Source organism: Cyprinus carpio, chromosome A5 (genome assembly GCF_018340385.1).
Source record: "Cyprinus carpio isolate SPL01 chromosome A5, ASM1834038v1, whole genome shotgun sequence".
NCBI lineage: Eukaryota > Metazoa > Chordata > Actinopteri > Cypriniformes > Cyprinidae > Cyprinus > Cyprinus carpio.
Window position 1 is genome coordinate 32,096,099 of NC_056576.1, and position 23,660 is coordinate 32,119,758.

General features: G+C 39.1%; 1 protein-coding gene across 3 annotated transcripts; it reads right to left on the bottom strand.

Annotated features, from left to right (window-relative positions):
* Positions 1-813: 813 nt before the first annotated feature.
* On the bottom strand, positions 814-23,298 carry LOC109081310 (transcription initiation factor TFIID subunit 6-like). Of its 3 annotated transcripts, none has more exons than XM_042756922.1 (8): positions 23,158-23,298; positions 21,658-21,821; positions 21,102-21,188; positions 20,782-20,935; positions 20,141-20,197; positions 4,559-4,678; positions 4,350-4,465; positions 814-970 (listed from the first exon to the last, which is right to left on the bottom strand). In XM_042756922.1, exons 2-8 carry the CDS (start codon positions 21,811-21,813, stop codon positions 845-847), a joined length of 816 nt encoding a protein of 271 aa, XP_042612856.1. In that variant the 5' UTR covers positions 21,814-21,821; positions 23,158-23,298; the 3' UTR covers positions 814-844. The 3 variants fall into 3 exon arrangements, with proteins under 3 accessions (XP_042612856.1, XP_042612855.1, XP_042612857.1); XM_042756921.1 differs by having other exon boundaries at positions 23,079-23,295; XM_042756923.1 differs by lacking the exon at positions 23,158-23,298 and having other exon boundaries at positions 21,658-21,838.
* Between the last annotated feature and the right edge of the window lie 362 nt (positions 23,299-23,660).

Here is a 23,660-nt window from a genome sequence, read left to right on the forward strand (position 1 = left end):
TATTTTTTGACCTTGTATGCATGTAAACCTGTTGTTGGGGACTGAAGTGAAGTGGAATTCCGGAAAATAAACCGTGGCTGATATATTGGCCGATATTTGGCATTTTTCAAATATCGGCATCGGCCGATAAGGTTTTCTGCTTGGCTGATGTGTTTGAAGCAGGATTTTTAATATTTTTATTATTCAGCGCCTGAGCACACAGTGTTCACATTCTCCCTCTTGTTTACTGTCGTTGTCAACAGTTCTGTCTAATAAGGATAGAAGACTGTCTTATAATCCGATAGAACAGTTAAACAAAGTAATTAATGTATACAGAAAGTATTATAACAATAAAGCTGTCCATACACTGTATGATAAATGATTCTCTTGCGTAATTCATACATCTGCACTTTGTTGCTTATGATGAGAAAATTTGCGAGATTCATTTAGCATGCGCAAGCAAAAACTCAGGTTTCAGCGATGACTAATGTGGATGCCGCTGATTGGTCACTGTGTTCATAAACTCAATTATGATGTGTGATTGGTTATAATGTGCAACATTGTAAAAAAAATAAATAAATAAATAAAAAATTGTGATGTGACATGAGCAGGTCTAAATTTATTACAGCAAACAACACTTTCATTTAGTTTTAATTTTCATTAGTTTCATGTTTCAAATATTATAGTTTTTTTTTTTTTTTTTAAATGATAAACTCAATAATACAGCTCCCTCCCCCACCCCCCCCCGCCCCCAAGCTCATTTTAGGGGCTTTATGGGAAATCCCTTAATGCTCATGGGAGTTCCGGGACCCCTGCCCCTAGCCACCCCTCAATTCCAACACTAGTTTTAGCCATGTTACATGGGTTAATAAGACAGTTGTAGAAGATATAAATAGTCCATGATTGTACTCACGCCCTCAGAAATGAAGGTACTGAACCTTGGCAGCATCTGGTACAGCCCTGGGTCTGTGGCTATGCTCTGCAGTGCTTCCTGTTGGCAGAATTAACACAAAATATATACAACATGTCAAAGTAAAAGAAAAAAATGGATCAGTAATATATCATGATGCTGCAAGACATGCAAAACACAAGTGAACATTTTAAGGAAATAATGAAAAATACAGTTTATGGATAGTACATTTTCTCAATTGAACTACCATTTTCAGGTGTGGTGTGGAAACTTAAAGGAGTCCTAATATGCTTTTTTACATTTTCAACTTCCTTTAAGGCGTAATGTTGCTCTTTGTGCATGAAAAAGATCTGCAAAGTTACAAAGCACAAAGTCCACTCCAAGGGGAGTTATTTTCTATATCAGTAAGCACTGTTTCCGAACTCCCTCAAACACCTCAATAGCCATTTTTCCACTGTGCCAGTGCGTGCCAGGGCCAGTCGCATTTCCACTGTCACTTCCAGGGCATGATCGTGCCTTGTCAGGGCTTCCTCTGGGCCTACGGCCAGGGTTGTGTGGTCCGCCAAATACCTTGGGCCAAAGTGGGCAAGCTCATGAACAAAGGCGAAGTTTCTCAGAGTCTGGACAACATCAGTGCAGCGGATCTCATAGTTACCACCTGACATCAGCATTAAAGACTTTTAAATAATTTAACTCAAAACTCACTTTCTGATAGCAGCAAGTGTTTTAAATAACTGTTTGAGATTCAATGTGGAATGATCATGATCACCATACAAGGCAGAAATATTGAAAAAGTGAAAGTTACGTTACATGTGACAAAGTATGGTAACCCATTGTCAGAATTAGTGCTCTGCATTTATCCCATCCAAAGTGGACACACACAGCAGTGAACACACACACACTGTGAACACACACCCGGAGCAGTGGGCAGCCATTTTTGCTGCGGAGCCCGTGGAGCAATTGGGGGTTCTGTACCTTGCTCAGGGGCACCTCAGTCGTGTACACCTCACCTCAGTCGTGTACACCGTTTTAAAGGATGCATACCACTCTTTCCCCTGAGCAGCGCTTGGATTCTTTGATCACTGTTTGGTTCACCTTCTACCAGCCTACAGGCAGAAAATACAGGAGTGGGGACAAAGACTTGTACAAACAGGCCAAATGGGGAAGTTGTGGCCTAGTGGTTAGAGAGTTTGACTCCTAAGGTTTGGGTTCGAGTCTCGGGCCGGCAAAACAACGACTGAGGTGCCCTTGAGCAAGGCACCGAACCCCCAACTGCTCCCCGGGCGAGTCGGTTCTGTGCTCTTCTATAACTGTCTGATTTGGGTCAGCCAGCAAACAGATTTAAGAAGACTGCAACGGACTGTTAGGAGATCAGAAAGGATCATTGGTGTGCACCTGCCCAGTCTTTAGGACTTGTACAAATCCAGAGTGAAGAAATTGGCAGGTAACATCATCAAAGACCCCTCTCACCCCAGACACAACCTGTTTGCACTTCTTCTAGTGCTGGGCGATTTGAACAAAAATTTATATCACGTTTTTTTCCTAATTATATCGGTTTCCCGGTTTATGACGTTTTTTTTTTTCATGCATAATCAGGTGTACAATGCATTTTCTGCTGGTTGATATTCCAAGACGTGCTTTTAGCCCGACAGCACTTGCATAAAATGGTTGTTTGGTCGACGTCAGTTTTTTTGGAAACCAAAAACCCTCCAAACAACAGACCAGGCTCCTCTTTTTGGCACAAGTTCTTCTGTGTCATGTTCTACTAGTTCTGCAGCATCCATCTTCCCTGTAACGCCTGTTTCACACATACTCCGTCTGCAGTGCATATGCAGTCCGCAGCACGGACTCCTTGTGCTTTCACACAGGACGCGTTTGCTGTCCGCTACTGATCCGCGGCTGTTTAGTCCACAAACACAACATTTGTTCATTGTTTTGATTTCATATCGTGTAAATATATATATATATATATATATTTTTTTTTTTTTTTTTTTTTTTTTTTTTTTTTCTCAGCATTGTGAGTCTTTTATTACAGAACAGTAAGAATCTTTCATAGTTATAGACTATAAACAAAGCATTATTTATGCATTTTACTTCTAGGTTTGTATAATCAGCTGCTCAAGCAAGTGGCAAAACATTTAAACACAATAATTAGCCTACTTTTCTTGTTAAAATATTTAAAATTAAAACACCACAGACAGAAACAGTCTCCCACGGCTCCCAATCCCACGGGTCTTAATGAACTTTGTTTTTCTGCCTCCATAAAAGTGAATATATATATTGTTTTCCTTGTTTATCTAAAAGTGCAATTTTCTTGTTTTAAACCTAGCCAAAAACCCATGTGTTGCGTGTGAAACAGCTTTAATTAGTATACATTTATTGTGAAATGACTGCATTTCCGTGTCAATCCATGTTCATTTATCCCGCAAACAATGCGCTTTCACTTTAATTCAATCCGTTAACATGGGTGCGTAAAAATGCATAGGCACTGCAGACGGAGTATGTGTGAAACAGGCGTTATAACGTAACACCAGAGCACTACTGTGTTTACCCTCACCACGCCTCGCAGTCGCTGCTTAGAAGTGCAACATTGTAAAGGGTCCGTCTGAAACAGTGTCCAGCGGCCGCGGCGCAGCATAACGTTCCGAACGTTGAGTAATTAAATACATCGGTATGGCGGTATATTAAAAATTAATATCGTAACGAAAATATACACCGGTTTTCGGTATGAATCGGTATACCGCCCAGCACTAACTTCTCCCCTCAGGCAGACGCTACAGATCTCTGTGCACTAGAACATCTAGGCATAAAAACAGTTTTTTTCCCCCCATGCCATTTCCAGGTTAAACAGCTAACATATAAATCATTACCTGTGTTCTGTAATTCTTTTCTGTAAACCATTCTACATCTTTAATTATTGCCTTTCTCAAGTATTATGTAAATACATATGCATATCTCTTTATTTATAGTTCTATATAGAGTAAACATGCACAAATCTGTACATAAATCAATCCACTGTTCCAGATTCATACACATTATTTATTGCTAAGTCTTACTAATTTTATTTTATTTTTTTAACTGACGTATTTTAAATGCACGGAAAGAATAAACTTTTCACATCAATGTCATGTGCGTGTGAGCGCACTAATATCAAAAACAAACAGATTTATTGCTGCTGGAGTATCTGAGGCACAAAGTGTAAAGGCACAGGAAAGGGGGTGGGGAGGAGCAGCTCATTGGCATCTAAAGTGACTCACACGAAAACAACATGTTTTTTTTTTTTCTTCCAAAAAATGGTATTTACAGCAGGGAATAATAAATGTTTTGTGGTGTATTTTGAACTGAAACTTTACAAACACATTCTGACACATACCTGAGACTTCATTATATTACATCTTATAAAAAGTGCCAAACAGAACTCCTTTAATTTTGGACCCTGGGAACACACACACACACATACCGCTCTTTTGGCTTCACATGATCCCACACAAGCTTCAGTGATTTCTTTATAGTACAGCTGCTGCTCCACAGAGAGCTCATGGGTGCTACGTGGCTTCATCCTCATCTTCTCTTTTCCTGAAACACCACGAGAGAGAAGTGTGAGTAAGATAGGAAAATCAGTAAATAAAAATAACTAAAACACCAGAGGCACCATTTTAGCTGAACTACCTTTGACTTCAGCAGAGCTTGCACCCTGACCCTTGGTCTGGATAGAGCCTTCCTCTTCCTGTCCAGGTTTGACAGCTTTGAGTGGCTCTGTGGAATCTGTCTTCTGCTGTTCTTTAGGAACTGAGGTGAAGATAAAGATTAAGGTTTAAGAGGTCTTATATTTTGGGATGAAAAACCATAAATCGCCATACAGCCTATTGATTATTAAACTTCAAAAGGCTATGATTTCATTAAAAAAAAAAAAAAAGAAAAAAAGAAAAAAAAAAGTTGCAGTGCTACAAGTGCTACAAGTTGCAGTGTCACAAGGTGGCACTTCAGACTGTTTCAAAGTGATTCTCAATCAATGAATAGTGCACCTTTATGCCAAGCTGTTGCTTATGAACTCGAATTGATGAATTATGACACTGTCTACATTATGACCTTTATATAATATATTTTAATGGTTGTAAGCATATTTTAATGCATATTTTACCACCTCATCTGAAGGAACAGCCCACTATAGTACAGACATTTCAAAATAAGGGTCCAGGTGTATTTCAGGCTGGTTTATAATTAATAAAACAAGCACATCCCATTTTGCAAGTCACATTACATGATTTTACGGATTTGCAAGTGAAATTGGGCTTTTATGGAGGAGCGAAAGTGCACCACTGGAAAGGGGGCAGAATAGGGCGCAATAATATTTTTCTCTCGACTACTGTATTTTTATAATTGTTAAAGGCCAAAATCAAAATCAAAACTGTATTTCGATTAATTGCATTCTGGATTCTGACTTGAACACCTCTGATGCATTCATGAAATCAACAGATATTTCTGTTGATTATACACTGCTCAATGCTGCAAAAACACATTTTAAATAGAAACCTTTAACCACATATGATAAGCCCCACAACGCAAGTTGATTTTGTTACACCGCAGTTTTAAGAAAAAAATACTTGGCAATAGGGCTGCATGGTTTACCGGTACTACGGTAGTATCACGATACTAAGGCTTCAAATACTTGCGGTGCCACTGTATTTTTTAAATGGTAGTATTGTCGTTACGGTTCTACCATAAGGAATGTTGTATGTGGGACAGTCACTAAAACGTTCAAACTCTTGTGCCTCCTTTTTTGTCCAGTCGCCTTCCTGCGGTGCCCTTTAAGGGGACAAAATGCTTTGCGCTTAAGCTGGTTTCACACTAGATGCTAGGCATGGGCTGATAACCTGTTTCAAGGTACCGCGATTTGAAATTTTCACAGTTTCAAAACCACTTATATTTTCCATTATACCGTTCCTGTGGTATGCGCCATTTTCCATGTCTCCTCAAAGGCCGAAAGAGAGGGAATCCCTCAGGCTGAGTGCAGTGTAGAGAGTAACACTGACCCCTCCTCCTCCTGTTGGTGCAAGCGAGCGGTCAGTCACGTCTGTGTAGGATGGCCAAACTTAAGGCCCGGGTACACTTCACATTCAGCATTCCTTGTCGCCTTGCGCACAGCCGCGTCCGCACAGCTTTCACAGGTATACTCAACCGCAGATGAGCGCGGACGGATGAGCTCTACACATGCGCAGTACCATGGGGTGCGCAGCTGTCCGCAAGCCCTCTCGATGACGAAAATTAACATAATGCCGTTGGTGTGCGGACGGCCAAAATATACTTTGGCCTTTACGCGATCGGCAACTGGCTGATTTTGCCTTATTGCTACTCTCTGTTCTGGACTTGCACAAATTGCGTTGCAATGCAATAATTTTCCAAAATGTCATTTATGTGAAAATATGAAGTATGTTAATGCCCGTTAAAACAGGCCAGAGACGCTGAAGACGGACGCACAGAGAAAAATACTGTAGCAGGCAGATCACTTACTGTTCAGGATGAACGAACTATTGGAATGAATCCTCAATATTGATTCGGGGGTTTATATGAATGTGTTTCTAAGGGGAGCTGACTGTCTTCTGAAAAGTTTACGTGGTATAATTTCACAAAGCTTGTCAGAACATTCTGTTTTTGCTTCAAATTGGGTTATTATTAAATTAAACTGTGTATGATTATTGTTATATAACTAAATGATATGAAATTATAAATTATGTATATGAATTATATAACTAAAATTAAATAACTGTAAATACATATTTAGATTAAAGCTGCAAGCAGCGATGAAAGGGCCCTCGCACCCGGGCTCACCACCAACCGGTGGCCATAGGAGAACAGCGAACGTTGGGCCATATGCTTATAAAAAGGTAAATATTTGTGCCACATTTCCTGCTGCCAACTGGTGGCGCTATGATTATAACTGAATATCGGCATGTAAATGTCTTCAGGCCAGGACTCTTACCAAACATGCAACGTTTCAGGCAGATCAGACATTGCATGTTTAAGTTAGTGTAAAAGAAGTAATTTCCTGTTGCCAGCAGGTGGCGCTAAGACTATAAACAAATATTGGCCTAAAGATGAGTTCAGGCCAGGACCCATATCAAACACAAGAACTTTGGGGCAGACCGGATATTGCATGTTTAAGTTAGTTTAAAACAAGTAATTTCCTGTCACCAGCAGGTGGCGGTATGATTATAACTGAAATATTGGCCTTAAAATCTGTTGAGACTAGGAATCTTATCAAACATGAAGTTTAGGGCAGATAAGACATTTCATGTTTAAGTTAGTTTAAAATAAGTCATTTCCTGTTGCCAGCAGGTGGCGCTATAATTATAATTGAATATTGGCCTTTAGATGTGTTCAGGCCAGGACTCTTATAAAACATGTGAAGTTTGGGGCAGATTGGGCATTGTATGCAAGAGTTACAACAACTTCCTGTTTCATAGTATTAATAGCTTCCTTTAGCACATAGTAAGTGTTGCTAGCATGTTTGAGAGTATTTCTAGCATGATTAGCACACAATGGCATATTTTACGGTGTTGCTAATAGTGCATAAAAGTATTAAAACATGTCACTTCCTGTTGTCAGTAGGTGGCACTATAACCAAATATGAGCATGTAGATATCTTCAGGCCAGGACTCTAATCAAACTTGTGAAGCTTGAGGCAGATTGGACATAGTATGCACGAGTTACAGTAATGTTCTACTTCACTGCATTAATAGCATGCTTTAACACTTAGCTAAGTGTTACTAGCATGTTTTAGCATGCTTCTAGAATTTTGCTAGCCTATTTAACACATGTTGATGCTTTTTATTATTTTACAAGGAGTCCATAACAGTGTTAAACATGCCACTTCCTGTTGCCATCAGGTGGCGCTATGACTATAATCAAATACAGGCATGTTGATGTGTTCAGGACAGGACTCTTGTGAAACGTGTAAAGTTTGGGGCAGATCGGATATTGCTAGCCTGAGTTACAGCAACTTCCTTTTTCACTGCATTAGTAGCATGCTTTAGCACTTAGCTAAGTGCTACTAGCATGTTTTAGTATGTTTGTAACATGTTGCCAGTGTATTTAGCACTTCCTGACACTTTTTAATATGTTGCCTGGAGTCCATAACAGTGTTAAACATGACACTTCCTGTTGCCAGTAGGTGGCGCTATGACTATAACCCGAATAAGGGCATGTTGATGTGTTCCGGACAGGACTCTTGTCAAACGTTTGAAGTTTGGCGCAGATTGATCATTGCTTGCCTGAGTTACAGCAATTTTCCTTTTTTTTTTACGGCATTAGTAGCATGCTTTAGCACTTAGCTTAGTGCTACTAGCATGTATAAGTATGTTTCTAGCATGTTGCCAGCCTATTTAACACTTGTTGCCACTTTTTAATATGTTTCCTAGGAGTCCATTACAGTGTTAACCATTTAACTTCCTGTTACAAGCAGGTGGCGCTATGTCTATAACTGAATTTGTGAATGGGTGTTTGTTCAGGGCATAACACCTATCAAACGTATGAAGTTTGGGGCAGATCGGACATTGCTTGCCTGAGTTACAACAACTTCCTGTTTCATAGTATTAATAGCATGCTTTCAGGGGGGAAGGAAGTCGACCGGAAGTTGAAGTCGGCCGCGTGCCGCCATCTTGTAGCAGAACTTCACTTGCGTTAGCATCCCATTGACTCCCATTCATTTTTGGCGTCACTTTGACAGGGAATAACTTTACATCTGAGGCGTTTAAAGACTCCATTTGTCCATTATTTATTTCTAAAGATACACGACAATGTATAAAGGGCTCCATTACCTTCTATGTTACATTATGGCCCCGTAGAAACAGTTTTTTTTGTAAAAATAGGCTAACGATTGCGTCATAACCACTCGACTCTCTGTCGCACAGTAGAGAAATTACCGTACAGACAGGAGGAGAAGCTCGCAGGCAATCGGGGAGACGTCAAGAGATATGGCGTACTGGCGTTACATTTTAAAATACTATACAAAATAATTAATCAGAATACTTACTCCTGCTCACTCAGGCCAAACCAAGAACTCCCCGCTCAAGCTCGCCGTCTCTGCAAGATTAACGATGGCAGTTTTCACGCACAGCTACTAGAAGATTTACATCTGTCAGACAGGTTGCTGACGTCATCAAGCTTAGTTTGAGTCTGCGCGTCAGAAACGGAAGTTCTAAAAATCGCTAAAAACGGGCTTCACTTGTCTCAATTGAGTTCCAGTGGGGTCGCTGTGTCCATTTCTTTTACTGTCTATGCATGCTTTAGCACTTAGTTAATGTTGTTAGCATGTCTGGGAATATTTCTAGCATGTTTAGCACACAATGGCATACTTTTTTGTTTGCTAATAGTGCATATCAGTGAAAAACATGTCACTTCCTGTTGCCAGTAGGTGGCGCTATAGCTATAACCAAATATGGAACATGTAGATGTCTTCAGGCCAGGACTCTAATCAAACATGTGAAGTTTGAGGCAGATTGGACAATGTATGCTTGAGTTACAGTAATGTTCTATTTCCCTGCATTAATAGCATGCTTTAACACTGAGCTAAGTGTTGCTAGAATGTTTTAGCATGCTTCTAGAATTTTGCCAGCCTATTTAACACATGTTGATGCTCTTTATTATTTTGTAAGGAGTCCATAAGAGTGTATAACAAGACACTTCCTGTTGCCAATAGGTGGCGCCATGACTATAACCGAATACGGGCATGTTGATGTGTTCAGGACAGGACTCTTGTCAAACGTTTGAAGTTTGGGGCAGATCGGACATTGCAGGCCTGAGTTACAGCAACTTCCTTTTTCACTGCATTAGTAGCATGCTTGAGCACTTAGCTAAGTGTTGCTAGCATGTTTTAGTATGTTTCTAGCATGTTTCCAGCCTATTTAACACTTGTTGACACTTTTTAATATGTTCCTAGGAGTCCATTACAGTTTTAGCCATGTCACTTCCTGTTGCCAGCAGGTGGCGCTATGACTATAACTGAATATGGTCATGAGAGTTTGTTCAGGACAGAACACCTATCATACATGTGAAGTTTGGGGCAGATCGGACATTGCTTGCCTGAGTTACAGCAGTTACTTCCTGTTTCACGGCGAAACATCAAATTTTGTCAGGCCGCCAGGGACACACCCCTTGACGAAAACTCAAAACCTTCGCAATTTAACATCACAAATGTCTTATGATGACTCTCACCAAATTTGAAGACAATCCGATTAAAACTGTAGGAGGAGTTCGTCAAAGTACGAGGCATGGAAATGGCAAAAACTGCACAAAAATCCTACAGGAAATTCAAAATAACTTACTTCCTGTTGGGTTTTGGATTTTGTAGATAATGGTGTGCTACACGTGTGTACCAATTTTCATGCATGTACGTGAAATGTAGCTCGAGGCGCACTCCGTTGAAATTTTATAGGTGGCGCTATCGAGGCATTTTGCCGCACCCACTTCTGAAACCCATATCAGCTGTAAATTTTTGCCAGTTCTGATGCATGTGCAAAGTTTTGTGAGTTTTGGAGTATGTTTAGGCCCTCAAAAATGTTTTTAATTTGGGGGAAGGAGAAGGAGAAGGAGAAGAAGGAGAAGAAGGAGAAGAAGGAGAAGAAGAAGAAGAAGAAGAAGAAGAAGAAGAAGAATAAACGGAGCAATTCCAAGAGGGTCCTCGCACTGCAGTGCTCGGGCCCTAATTAAATAAGCATGTCAGTCTTTTTTTATTTTTAGGAAACAATTTAAAGAAAAAAATAAACTAATTCTACTGTTTCTAATATTCTGTATGTTGCTCGAAAACAAAATATATTGTCCAGCGGGAATTTTTTTTTTTTTTTTTTTACCCAGTCATTTAAAAAGAACACACTTCAGAGCTGTAACAACAATACCGTGATACTGTGAAACCGTGATATTTTTTTTATCATACCTTCAAAATCTCATACCGGCCCATGCCTACTAGATGCACAAGCAGAGTGGAGGCAGTGCAGAAGTTGTGCATATGCAGAGCGAGAGCAGCACACCCCCATTGAGCTTCCACACTGGCAGCATTTCTCGCATGATACTTCAGCTGGTATAGTATCATAACATGTGTTTACGGTATCGTGACAACTGGTGTTTAAGCATGTGTGGGATTACAAATTTATAAAATGTTAAATCTAGGTTCCAATGTAATAGTATATAAACTAAAAACTAAAAAGTTATGTTCATTGTGTATTACATTTTGAGGTAAAGATGATGACATTCTAAGAAGATCAAGTCAAGCAGACCAGGTGTCTGAGACCGTAACCTTTTGTCTTCATGCACTTCCTGACTATAGGGCCGGGTCCCAAGTTAAAGGTGAATACTAAGCTCAAGGCACAGCTGTGCCTTTATCCCGATACTGTCAGGCTGATTGGATTAACACCTATGCATTTGAATGACACTTTTATGCTGATGAGATCAGGGCTGGGGAAACTCCGGTAACAGGCTGATTCCTGTACTGCATTTGCATGCTTTGTTTAGATTGTCTCCACCTCTATGTATCCCTCCCCCTTGAATGGATATATATGATGAAGCATTACTGCATTAGTTAGACTTTTGATGACTGCAGCGCCAGGCAGCGCATTCTCAATAAAGAGTCCTGCTGAAAATTACCCAAGCGTCTCCTGGACTTCCCTTCTGAGTTTCCAACAGTTTTGGTGCCGTGCCCCGGATAGAGCTCCTCACCTGAATCCAGATTGAAACTTCAAGCTCAACAAAGATCTGAGTTCGTTCCAGACTGAATTCCAGATCCTTTTTCAGCTCAACAATGATTTGGTGAGTGTTACTCTATCCAAAGAACCACTACAGACCAGTAAATGTGGTTATCCTCTGCGCCGTCAGAGAAGTGTTAACAAACAGCTGCAGTTTGGTTAACAGACTAGATATCCTCTGCTTTGCCAGGGAAGAAGAATTATCCTCTGTTTAGTCAGAGAAGGTTAACAACTATTACAGTGTGTTAACAAGTTGGTTATCCTCTGCGTTGCCAGGGAAGGTTGAACACATTATGATGTGTATTAACTAGCGTATCCTCTGCTTTGCCAGAGAAAGTTAATAGGTTTTTATTTGTTAACAAGTGTATCCTCTGCTTGTCAGGGAAGTGTCCTGTTGTGTCAGAAAGACTTTACAAAATGTTGAGAAGGAATGCTAAGCTGATTCCAACAACTAAAAAAGGTGGACTAGCTACTCCTTCTTGGACAGACAGTGAGTTCAAATCATTGTTAGGAGAGAACATGGACTCAATAGTGACAGAGTCAGCCAGTAACTGATGTGCCTGTAAATTCAGTGAAGGTATGTGGCGCTAGGAGAAGATCTCAGAGAATTGAGGGAATTGAAAGTGTTCCTCCCAACTCTTCTGTTGTTCAAGTACAAACTGTTGCCAAAGCGCTATGACCTAAACATATAGAGAGACTATCCCAGAGCTTACCCTCATCACACAGATTCTGAATTTAGAATAGCATTGATCAGTAAAATGCGTCTCTACGACATGTCGTTAGCAGCAGTTACACAGTTGATGTCACAAATTCTAACTGAATCTGAATTCACAGTTTTGAGTTTGCTGTTACTTCTGAACTACAACATGCCAGTAAAGGTGATCTGAGAGGTGTTTTGAAAATTTTAAAGAATATCATGGGACCCAAAATAGACTGGTCCAAAATCACTTACTGTGTGCAAAGGAAAGAAGAAACTGTGAGTGAACACACTGAAAGGTTTTGTCAGTCAGCTTTAGCATACAGTGGAATAGCTGACACTCCAGAAAAGGTACTGGATCATAAAGGACCATTAGGTCGAGCATGGTTTGATGGCCTTTTATTAGAGTACAGATGGGCTTTGCCGTTCTTAAATCTTACATGGTCCACTGAAAGCCTGCAAAACAACTTGGACAGGTTAGCTACTTGGGAAAGAGACTCCGATGTTAAAGCCAGAGTAAGGATTGCAGCAGCATCCTTTCAGGTCAACATAGAGAACCGACAGAAATGTAAAAGTCCTAAGAGGGAGAGCAGTTGTCATTACTGTGGTAAAACTGGACACTGGATGAAAGAGTGTAGGAAAAGCAAGAAGACATTAGGAGAAATTAACAGCTTTACTCAGCTCATAATCAGTCTACTTACCACTCTGAAGCAGCCCCTCCCCACTTCACCTAACTGTTGGAGCAGCTTGCTCAGGTGTTAACTGTTAGGGCTGTGAGTGCTTAACTTATCCAGTAACATACAACAAAGATGAAAGATTCTGTGTGGCAAAACTGCAGGAAGGGTGACTGTCACTTCCTTCCATTTAGGGTGCTTCCACACTTGGTTCACTTGCCTGGTCCGAACCCGAGTTCGATTGCTCCCCCCTCCCCCTGCCCCCGCTGGACTTTGTTCATATTATAATATTTGAGTCCGAACCTGCGGTTCGCTTGCATCATCAAGCCAGCAGCTGCTTAACCCATTGCTTAGTAACGATGGCACAGGAGAAGGCAGCAAATGCATAACATTACTCTCTGCACTTTTATGTATTTATTTTTTTGAACCGTTTGTTTTGTTTACAAAGCTTTGGTACATAACGGCACTTGCGTCTGTCTTACGAATGTACTGCAAATGCTCTAAAGAATGCTGAAGGTGAACAGAAATGAGATATACAGCTCTCTGCTTGCAGCGTGTCAGTCACGCTTGTCAGGAAAGTGAGTGAAACACACAAACAAACACACATTTTCATCAAATACGTCATTAATAGCGGTTCACTTCCGGGATTTGATACGATTGCATTCACATCAGCAGTGAACCGTACCAGAGTTCACACGAACCGTACTCCAGACCACCGTTTTTAAGCGGACTCGGGTACAGTTCGCAGGTGCGCACCCGAGTTCGGAAGACAGCGTTCACATCGTCCAAACGAACCGAACTCTGACGTCAATCGAACCTGGGTGCGCACCAAAAGTGCTAGTGTGAAAGCACCCTGAGAGAACCCTAATTAATTACATTCACAGCCTTCAAAGCTATACTACAGCAAACTCCAGTCACTCACCTATCCTTTTTGGGTTATGATGTTTGTTATGACTGATGTTCCATTAGACGATGGGAGATTTTGTACAGTAAAGTTCGCACACCAATTACAGGGACAGACTAAGACACACACAGTACAGTGAGGTGCCCAGGAAAGAACCGAATGCAGCAGGCTTCAGGGGCCAACCCTGTGGTGAAGACTTCCTCATAGGTTTCAAATTACTTAAAACTAGATTGAGAAAAACACTATACAATCACCAGACTTAAAACCACTATACGATCAACAGAAGTCTAAAAATGTCTATGCATGAATAATGCTGGTCTGCTGTTTCTTTGTTTTCTTGTGTTGCAGGCCATATCACCCTGCAGCCCAAGACTGGCTGCCCACTGAAGCTAAGCAGGGCTGAGACTGGTCAGTACCTGGATGGGAGACCTCCTGGGAAAACTAGGTTGCTGTTGGAAGAGGTGTTAGTGAGGCCAGTAGGGGGTGCTCACCCTGTGGTCTAGGACGTAAGAGGTGCCAACTAGGGCTGGGCGATAAATCGCATGCGATTGTCATGCGCATTTCGTCAGTAAAGCCGGTTCCCTGATTACCGCTAAATCGCCATCACCTGCTTTCAAATGGAACGGCATTTAATAGACAGAGCCGTAGATCCTGATAAGCTACGCAATATCGCGTTCATTATCGCAGATGAATCACCTTCGATAATAAACGCGATATTGCGTAGCTTGTCAGTGATCTACGTCTGTGGGCCTGGTGAAGTTGGTCTGAAGTGGATTTCAGGTTCATCGCTTTAATGGTGCATAAGATCCTCCTTCTCCTTGACCCTGCAAACAAGATACTTCAGGCCAAAGTCACTGATCTCTACACTGACCTAAAACGTGCACATAGTGTGTGTTCACAATCTCAGATGTGACAGTGAGTTTGAAACACTGTGGGCACAAATGCAATGATGGACAAGAAGAGATTTCTTCCAAACGACGACAATACCAGAGTAAAGGCTCGAGAATTTTGAACTTTAATGTTCTGTTGGACAGATTGACGAAGCGGATAAGAGAGAATGCAAAACACTTTTCTTCAGTACTTTGGATACTGTCATTGGAGAAATGTCATCATGGTTCAATGAATGCAACACTCAGTTAGTCAAAGCACTGTGCGCGCTCGACCCTGGAAGCAGTGACTTTCTGGACAGTACAATATAGTTAAAACCACTTTTGGACTTAACCAAAACAGAACTAATGGATGCTGAATTTCCTGTCGCTCATCAGTTTTTACGGACCAAAATTGCTTGTTCAAACGGGGATAAATGGACCCCTCTTGATGTACTGCAACAATTTTCTGGGTCTTTAACTGCAATGCCAACGGTTTACACTGTGCTCAGACATGGAAAACTGTTTGGGGCATCCACGGCTACCTGTGAAAACAATTTTTCCACCCTCACTAATGTGTTCATTCAGCACAGACGGAGCATGTCGCACCAGAGGAAAACACAACTCATTCAACTGGCTTTTGAACATGATCTGACCGCAAAATTTAGACCAAAAAATAAATAAATAAATAAAAAATAAAAAAAATGACATGACAAATTAATGAGGAGATTCTATGCCAAATTAAGACTGCAGCTCTTCTAAAAAGGTAAGATATCCATTAAAAATATATATTTATATTTCATTTTAAAGGAGCCATGTGTAATGTCTGGCAAAAAAATCAAGTCATACTCCACATTCCATACCAGATGGGGGCAGTATGCCTCAATAAAGTGAATTGGTCTACTCTAGAGTAACAAACGAGAAACGGCATAGTCTCTATGCTCCGCCCCTACCTTCACAACAACTCTACAGCTGATGTTGACCAAGCTAGCACCAACCAACGTAACCAGAGCTGCCAACTCTCAAGCATTCACCGTGAGACACACGCAATTGACTCTTTTCACACGCTTTCAAAAACTTGACCGCTCTGAATATAGTGAGTGAGTGCGCGCGCGCGCGGCCGGGGCGCTCTCTCTCTCTCGAGTTCATTATCATCGAAGACATTTCAAGCTTCTTAGGTTATGTTACATTTTAGCATCAGCTTGGTAGAGACGGGCTTTGGTAGATAACAGGTGAAAACCGGATCGGATCTGTGGGTAAGTTATAGCTAGCTTACTATCAAACGCAGCTACGGTTAGCCATCGCTAACATTAGCACGTTTATCGAACAGCCCTCGATACATTTCTATGTTATAACTTCCCGAAAAAAAATACGCAAACATATAAAACAAACTTCTAGCGAAATACTAACAGCATCTTACTTACCAATCCAAAAGAAATGTTGCAAGTTCGGAGTCGAAGCTCATTTCTTTCAAGTCCATCAGTTGTCTCCAGCGATGGAAAGCAGTGCCGATGTTTACTCTGTTTCGGCTCCTTTTCTTATCGGATTTGATTTGTGATTCCGAGCGCGGTTGCTTGACATCAGGTTCCAGTACGCCCACAAGCCGTGCGAGTTATTCGTGTATTGCAGGTTGGCTGGTGGTTATGTTGCCCGCATATCGCCTCCCATGGCCGAAACTGGTATTACGACACCTGTCGGGCCGTGGCTAGTAATGCTAATGCTAATTAAGGTTGATATATCTGCAGCACTATAACTTGACATTTTTTTGATGACATCATCGCCCTTATTTCTTCTCATTCTTTTGATGCGTGTAGGTCATTTTTTGGATATTTTTACCTCAATTTTTACACATGGCACCTTTAAGTTTACATTTTATTAGTTTTTTTCTGTTTGGTTAGTTGTGCAGTATACATGTGCATATATAGTGTTTTAGGTAGGGATGTAATGATTAACTGCGAGCTGGTTGAAAGTCGATTCAAATATATGACTATTCAAATCGGTTGAGATACAAAACAAATCGCGATTCAATTAGGGGTAGGAGTTTATATGAATGTATATCTGAGGGGAACTTACTGTCTTTAGAAAAGTTTAGATGGTATTTTTTCTTTTCATCTTGCCTCTGTATAATGCATATTGAAGTTCATAAAGGCAGCGCTGCTCTGTTTACAGTGGAAACCAAGGAAACGCTTTAACCGCCACCTGCTTGCAGAATCTGTGTCTCATTCAGATTGTCTGCTGTTTCTGTTTCATGCAGATATTTTTTATGCATAGTTTCACAAAAATGAAGTCAAAACATGATACAATCTAATTTAGATTAAAAATTGCTCATGTTGCATGTAAGCAGCATCTTTGTTTGGATCATGAATAAATGTGGTTGCCTCTAATGTTAAATGCAAAGCACACAGACAAAGCCTTATTTTGTTTATATGAAGAAATGTATTTTATTTGTGTTATTTATTTATTTGATTTGGGGCTTATTTTAAAATTTCAATTTAGTTTTGTTATTTAAATTTACATTATATTTAAATTTGGTTATTAAGCAGATGTTTTTATCCAAAGTGACTTACAAATGACAATAGAAGCAATCAAAACCAACAAACGAACAATAATACGCAAGTCCTATGTTAGTATATCTATATTAGAGTGTTTTTATTGTGAAATTTAAATTTCACAAAGAAACATGCAGCATTTTGTCCAAGCAATAAAAGGACACATTTAATTTATAATTTGTCTTAAATCTCATTCAAAAAATTGTCTCAAAATGTTCGCTTTGGTTTAAAGTTAAGCCCCTTTAACAATTTCACGTGCCCCCTTAATCATTTCCTTCTGCAGCCAGGCCTGAACACCATGCATGGTTATAGTTATCATTACTTCTACTGGTTTTCTGAAGTACGCCCATGCTATTTGAATGTGTCTCATTAGATCTTGCAGCAACCATTCATAGTGTGAAGAGTTCAAACGCTTCTCATTGGATCTCGCAGCGCTGTGCAGTAACATTGTCACAAGATCAACATTGGTTCCCGAATAAACCTGTTCTAAATTCGGAGCATTTTGCATGCACTGAGCTCAATTATAGGTCCAAGCTGATAAACGGACTGTGCTGCGCAGCTCAAACGAATAGCGCGGTTTTGTTAAACTTTGGTTTCGTTAGATCTTTCTCTTATGCAACAGAATGGCAGCACTCAAGAGTTGGGCAATGTAGTGGTTGTGCCAGTGCTAGTGCTCACAAAATTTAGACACACAGGCAGAAAAAATGGTCGCAATCTGGAGCCCTGGAAGGGCAGTTTTTTAAAGCATATATCATAAATTAATTTTACTCTTAAGTACAGTATAAAAACTTAAATTAGATATTTGAAAAAGAACACTGATCAAAATTAGAAAACACTTAGCCATACCTCCAGGTTATTGGTGTTAATCTGGTATCTGATGCTAATTTTGTTAGTTATATGACAAATCCTATTTAACTGGCAGCATTCCTCTAATTTTCACTGAGATTGTAAGATGGCGTGCCGTTCTAAGGTGACTGAAAGCCTTAGCAGGTTGTCAAGATGAAGGCCAAAGGGATGACCCTTTCAGCCACTGCAAGGGAAGGTGGTGGTTCCAAATCTGTGATTTCTTGTATATTGCAGCAGTACAATGACACCAATTCATTCAAGTCCCCCAAAAAGGCTCATGGTTTACGTAAGACAAATGCACGAGAAGACAGGATAATACGGAGACTTTCAATGGGAAACCGGTTCACAATACTACAGCTGGAATTGCTCACCAGTTCAGTGCTGAACAGGGTAAGTATCTGTGTCGGCACGTTTAAGAGAAGTCAGACAGAAAGCACACTCTGCAGTGACCAAGCCTCTCATCAGCAGAAAGAATCAAAAGGCTAGACTCACTTTTGCTGACGAGCAAGTTCTGTGGAAAGAGGAGAACTGGTCCAAAATTCACTTTAGAGATGAAAGCAAGATTAATTTCCTTGGGTCAAATGGGGAAAATTTTGTTCGGCGTAGAACTGGTGCAAATTTGATTTGTTTGGGTCAGATGGGAAACATTACGTTTGTCTCGGAGTGAGTAATGGTTTGGGGTTGTTTTCTGCAGCAGGAGTTGGATCTCTTACACAGATACATGGCAGGGTGAATGCAAATGTTTATTAGAACCTCTTTCAGCAACAGGTACCTTCCCTGCAAGCATCTCTCAATAAGCCTGCATTTTTCATGCAAGACAATGCTCCCTGACACACTGCAAAACAGGTAAAGCAGTTCCTTGAAGATAAGAACATCGAAATAATGAAATGCCCAGCCCAGAGTCCTGATCTAAACCCGATTTAAAATCTCTGAAAAATCCTTGGCAACAAAGTTATGGCTAAGAAACCCGCCACAGTTACCAAACTATAGAAGAGACTGGAAGAAGAGTGGACCAAGATCACACCAGAGCAGTGTGAGAAACTAGAGATGTCCTGCGGCTGCAGATGTGCTGAAGTCATTCAAAGCAAGGGCCTCTACACTTCCTGTGTAGAAGTGTAGAAGTTTTTTTTTGCCGAAATTCTCTGGTTATTTTGTAAAACATGTTATTAGAACCGTGGTATACCCACAGCTAATATTCCTTCAAATTTTGAGTGATAAAGATGAACAATATTTCAGAAATAAAATCAAGTATTTATTGTAAATTCCATTGTAAATTCATCCATTCTATGGAAAAAAAAAATAAAATAAAAATAAAGCATACAATTGGCAGGTAAACCGGGAGAAACTTTATAGTTACCTACACAATGTATTTGATGTGAATAAAACATGTCGTCAAACTACAAATGTAATATTTGCTAGTACGTATATGTATTTACATGTCTGAAAAATAAAATAAACATTTTGTGTTTGAAAACACTAAAAAGTAGTGATATATGCCAAGTGCGTCTGTCTCTGGCTCAGTGCCAGTCAAAATGCGAAAGCAGATTTGAATTTATCAGTTGATCACGTGATGCACTGAATGTTCTAATAATTGTATCATTTAATTTTTACTGAGTATAGAGCACTAAAAAGTGCTGTTTATGTTATATTTATATATATTTATGCTTAAAAACAAGCAACACATTTGCTAATACAGTTTCATGTAGTGTTTTAATGTAACTGTTTTAAATTCATTTATCTTTTGAGGCTGCTTATTTGTCACCCATGGTTTAAATTTAGTATGGATACCGAGGTATTAGATTCTGGTATCATACCGAAGCCTAAATTGAGCCAACCCTAATATACGGCAAAAATAGTATTATTTGAATTATCTTTTATAATTTAAATCATACATTATCACAGTAAAATTGTACAAACATATTCCCTGACTCTATTACAAAGTAATGCAAATTAACAAAAGATCCAGAAAACTCTTTTACCTGGAGGTGGGTTTTCTGGTATTGCAGGCTGGACACCATCAATACTTAACCAGTGAGCTGAAGGACAAAGAGACAACAGGTTATTTTCCTCCCTGTTCAAGAGGTAAATGTAATGTTGTTGACGATGTAAATGTAATGTTGTTCACAGACAACAAATACAGCATGCAAATAGCACTCCTCACACAAAGCTCATCGGAGACTCGACTCAGAACTGATTCAGTCTGATGTTAGCATGTTGCTAACAATGTCACATTTGTTATAAACAGTTGCAATAAACAAACAGCACAAAAAATAAAGGGTTAACAGTCCATTTTAATTAGATTTAACTATTGTTTCAGTAAATTTAGTAAATACACTTTTAGTGTATAATGAAACGTTTATTATTTACTTTTCTGCTTGTCAAACTTGAAACTGAGCTCAATTCCAATGAATTTTGGCAAAAATACACAGAAGTATTTATCCTTTGTATTTAGCAAAAACAAGGTATCCTAAAAAGCAAGAACAACTATGCTGTGTTCCATTTTCCATTTCTATTATGCCCTAATATGCTGTCTAGGTAAGCAACTCACTAGATTTTGGTACAGAGCTTGCATCTAAATAGCAAATAATCTGGCTTCATATGAAAAATGCTTGTTTATTACCTTTGAGTGAAACATCAAGAGGGACTCTAGGGAGGGGTGTGTTGATGATATCACTAAGATCCACTTCCTTTTCTTCATAGAAGTGCAATTCTCTGCCACCTCCACTTGCAAAGCGAAACGGGATGAACTCTTGAGACTGGAATCCATACAGAGGCTAAAGGAGACAAATACAATTAAAGAAAAACTTGATATACAAAGGAAAAACAATTTGTGAAAGGTTGATGTACAAATTATTTTTCCTTTGTACATCAAGTTTTTCTTTAATTGTATTTTCAAGGGAGAGGAAACCAATAGTTCTCACTTTGTTCCAGTTTTCTCACCTCCACGTTTTTTAGTTTAAGAGCATGGTCAATGTCACCAGTGGTAAGTTTGCGTCTTTTACCATGGTGCATAAACTTCAGTGCGTCCTGTGGAAGACATCACATCAACAAATAAACAACACCTTCAGTATTTCTGTGCAATCTATCAAATGTAAAATAATGCAGACTGATGTAATCAGTTGTTATTTGATAAATGCTCCAAGCCATAATCGCAATTTCAAATGTAATTCAACTGACAGGGGTTGACCACAATATTAGAATTCCTTAAGTTATTATGAGAAGTGTACACATATTTTCGGTTCATAGTGTTTCCCTTTGATTTCCTAGACTGTGGTAGTCTAATCTGTCCCACCACCAGTCTAGGGAATTAACAGGAAATACTGTACATTATATTATATTGTATTATATTATATTATTCTGATAAATTAACTGGACCAAAAAGGAAAATATGTAATATATAGATTTATTTTTTAAATATTATTCATGTTGTCTCTATAAACTATAACTATCATAAACAGACAAATATAAATAAATTGTTAATTGCAACTATAAATACCTGCGCAATCTCCTTGATCCTGTAGCTAACCTCTTCACTGAGGGCCAGGCAACTGTCTTCCTGCAGTGAGCCCACACCCACTGACTCTGCCATCGCCTTCATGGATTCAGTGGGCAAGATCACAGAACACAGCTTCTGTCTGCGCTCCTCTGCCATGTCTCACTCTGCAGAAGAAAAACAGCTATATTTCAGTCAGATATATCCACATTGCAAGTAACGGTCATTAATAATTTTTACTAACAAGATAATTGAGCATTAAGAATAATCTGCTGACTTTGATTCAGATATTGATTTAATTACAAAAAAGACTTCATAGTTTTAGAAGCATCAATGGGTTAAAAAAACTCAAACAAATCAGTAATATTTTGCATTAATGCTATCCTTTCCAAGTGTATGTTTATCAATGTACAGTTGTAATAACGTTATAGCAGCATATTTTCTAATCTATTAATTATTTTTCTCGCAACTTAAAAGCCCTAGTCCAAATACTTCTTTAAAAATATTTCTTTTTCATGTCAAAACAAACAAATTTTTTTTCCCCCAATAGGGCCAGTGAAAATGTTGGGGGGGGGGGGGTTGGGCAAAAAACCTGGCAGGCAAAAAATAATACCGAGTAACTTACTCCATTACAATCATGTGAATTCACATATTGACGAAGCTCTGCATACTTTCATATGTATGCTTTGAACATTTGTTCGCAAAGGTTATATATTAGTAGAAATTCAAATCAAAACAAGTTTCAAGTTATATGGCTGATGCCAAAACAAATATCCATAGATGAAGGTAACTGATGCCTATTACAAACAAAACAGTTTAATGATAAAAAATTAAGATATACATATTATTTACAAAAAGTAAAAAATAAAATACTAAAATTAAGAAAAAAAAACATTCAAATAAGATTTTCTATCTAAATTGCTTTGATGTCCAATAGGAGCATTGTATCCTATTGGTAATCATAAGAGTCCTATTGAGAGTTATGTCTAAAACGAGTAGTTGGTCTGTATTATTATAGAATTTCAACATCTAAAATTCACATAACATAGTTTAAGATTGCAACAGGAATTCAGAACACTCCTCCCCTGTAATGCATCAAAAACGGCATCAACACTTCATCCACTATTCAACTCTTTTAAAGGTCTATCAGATTGAATTTAGCTCCAGAAAACATGGCCTAATTATCTTAAATGTTTTTCCCCCCGAGTCGATGGGTTTTCAAACACATATTTAAGCACACTTTGTGCGGTATCAAATACTCAAATAATGATATACTACGCTGTCAAAAAAATCGTATATGCCCATATTCAAGTGTCTTAAGACGCATTAAGCCGATTATTTATAAACGACAGGGGTTGATTATTGATGTTTTTCCTGCAATAAAATGGCACAAAAAGCTGAACCGAACTGCATGTCGTTCTTACCTTTAAAAAGAGAATGCTGCGAAGTTAAAACGATAAAAACAAATAAAAATCAGCAAATCCCTTATTTATGGCTACTCACTTTGTGTCTATACAGCTAACTGTTTATTTATCCACTGTATTTGTATTTTTTGTATTCACATAAGATATATCCTGTGTAGCTCCGAACTACGTTTCCGAAAATCCGCCATTTTGAATTTGCTGGAAGGTCCTGAAAGTGCGAAGGAAAATCCAAGACTTAATCCCACGTACACGTATTTACAAAAACAGCACGTTTTAGCGTCATGCCTTTATATAAACTTTATAAGTAAGATAACAAAATAATTACTATTAAATACAGCTGATATTTCACGCAAAAAAGAAAAAGAAAATACGCATACAGTTTTAATTCTTATGCATCTTTCAAGACATCGATTCCCGAGTCTGCTGAAGACTCTCGCTATCAGCTAATCATGCTGCCTACAATAATCAAAACGCTTCAAATCTTCCACATACTGTATTTTTATAGTATGTTTATAATAATAGATTATTGATATTAATATTCACTTGTTGAAATTTTCGCTCGAGCCAAAATTAAAAGTAAAG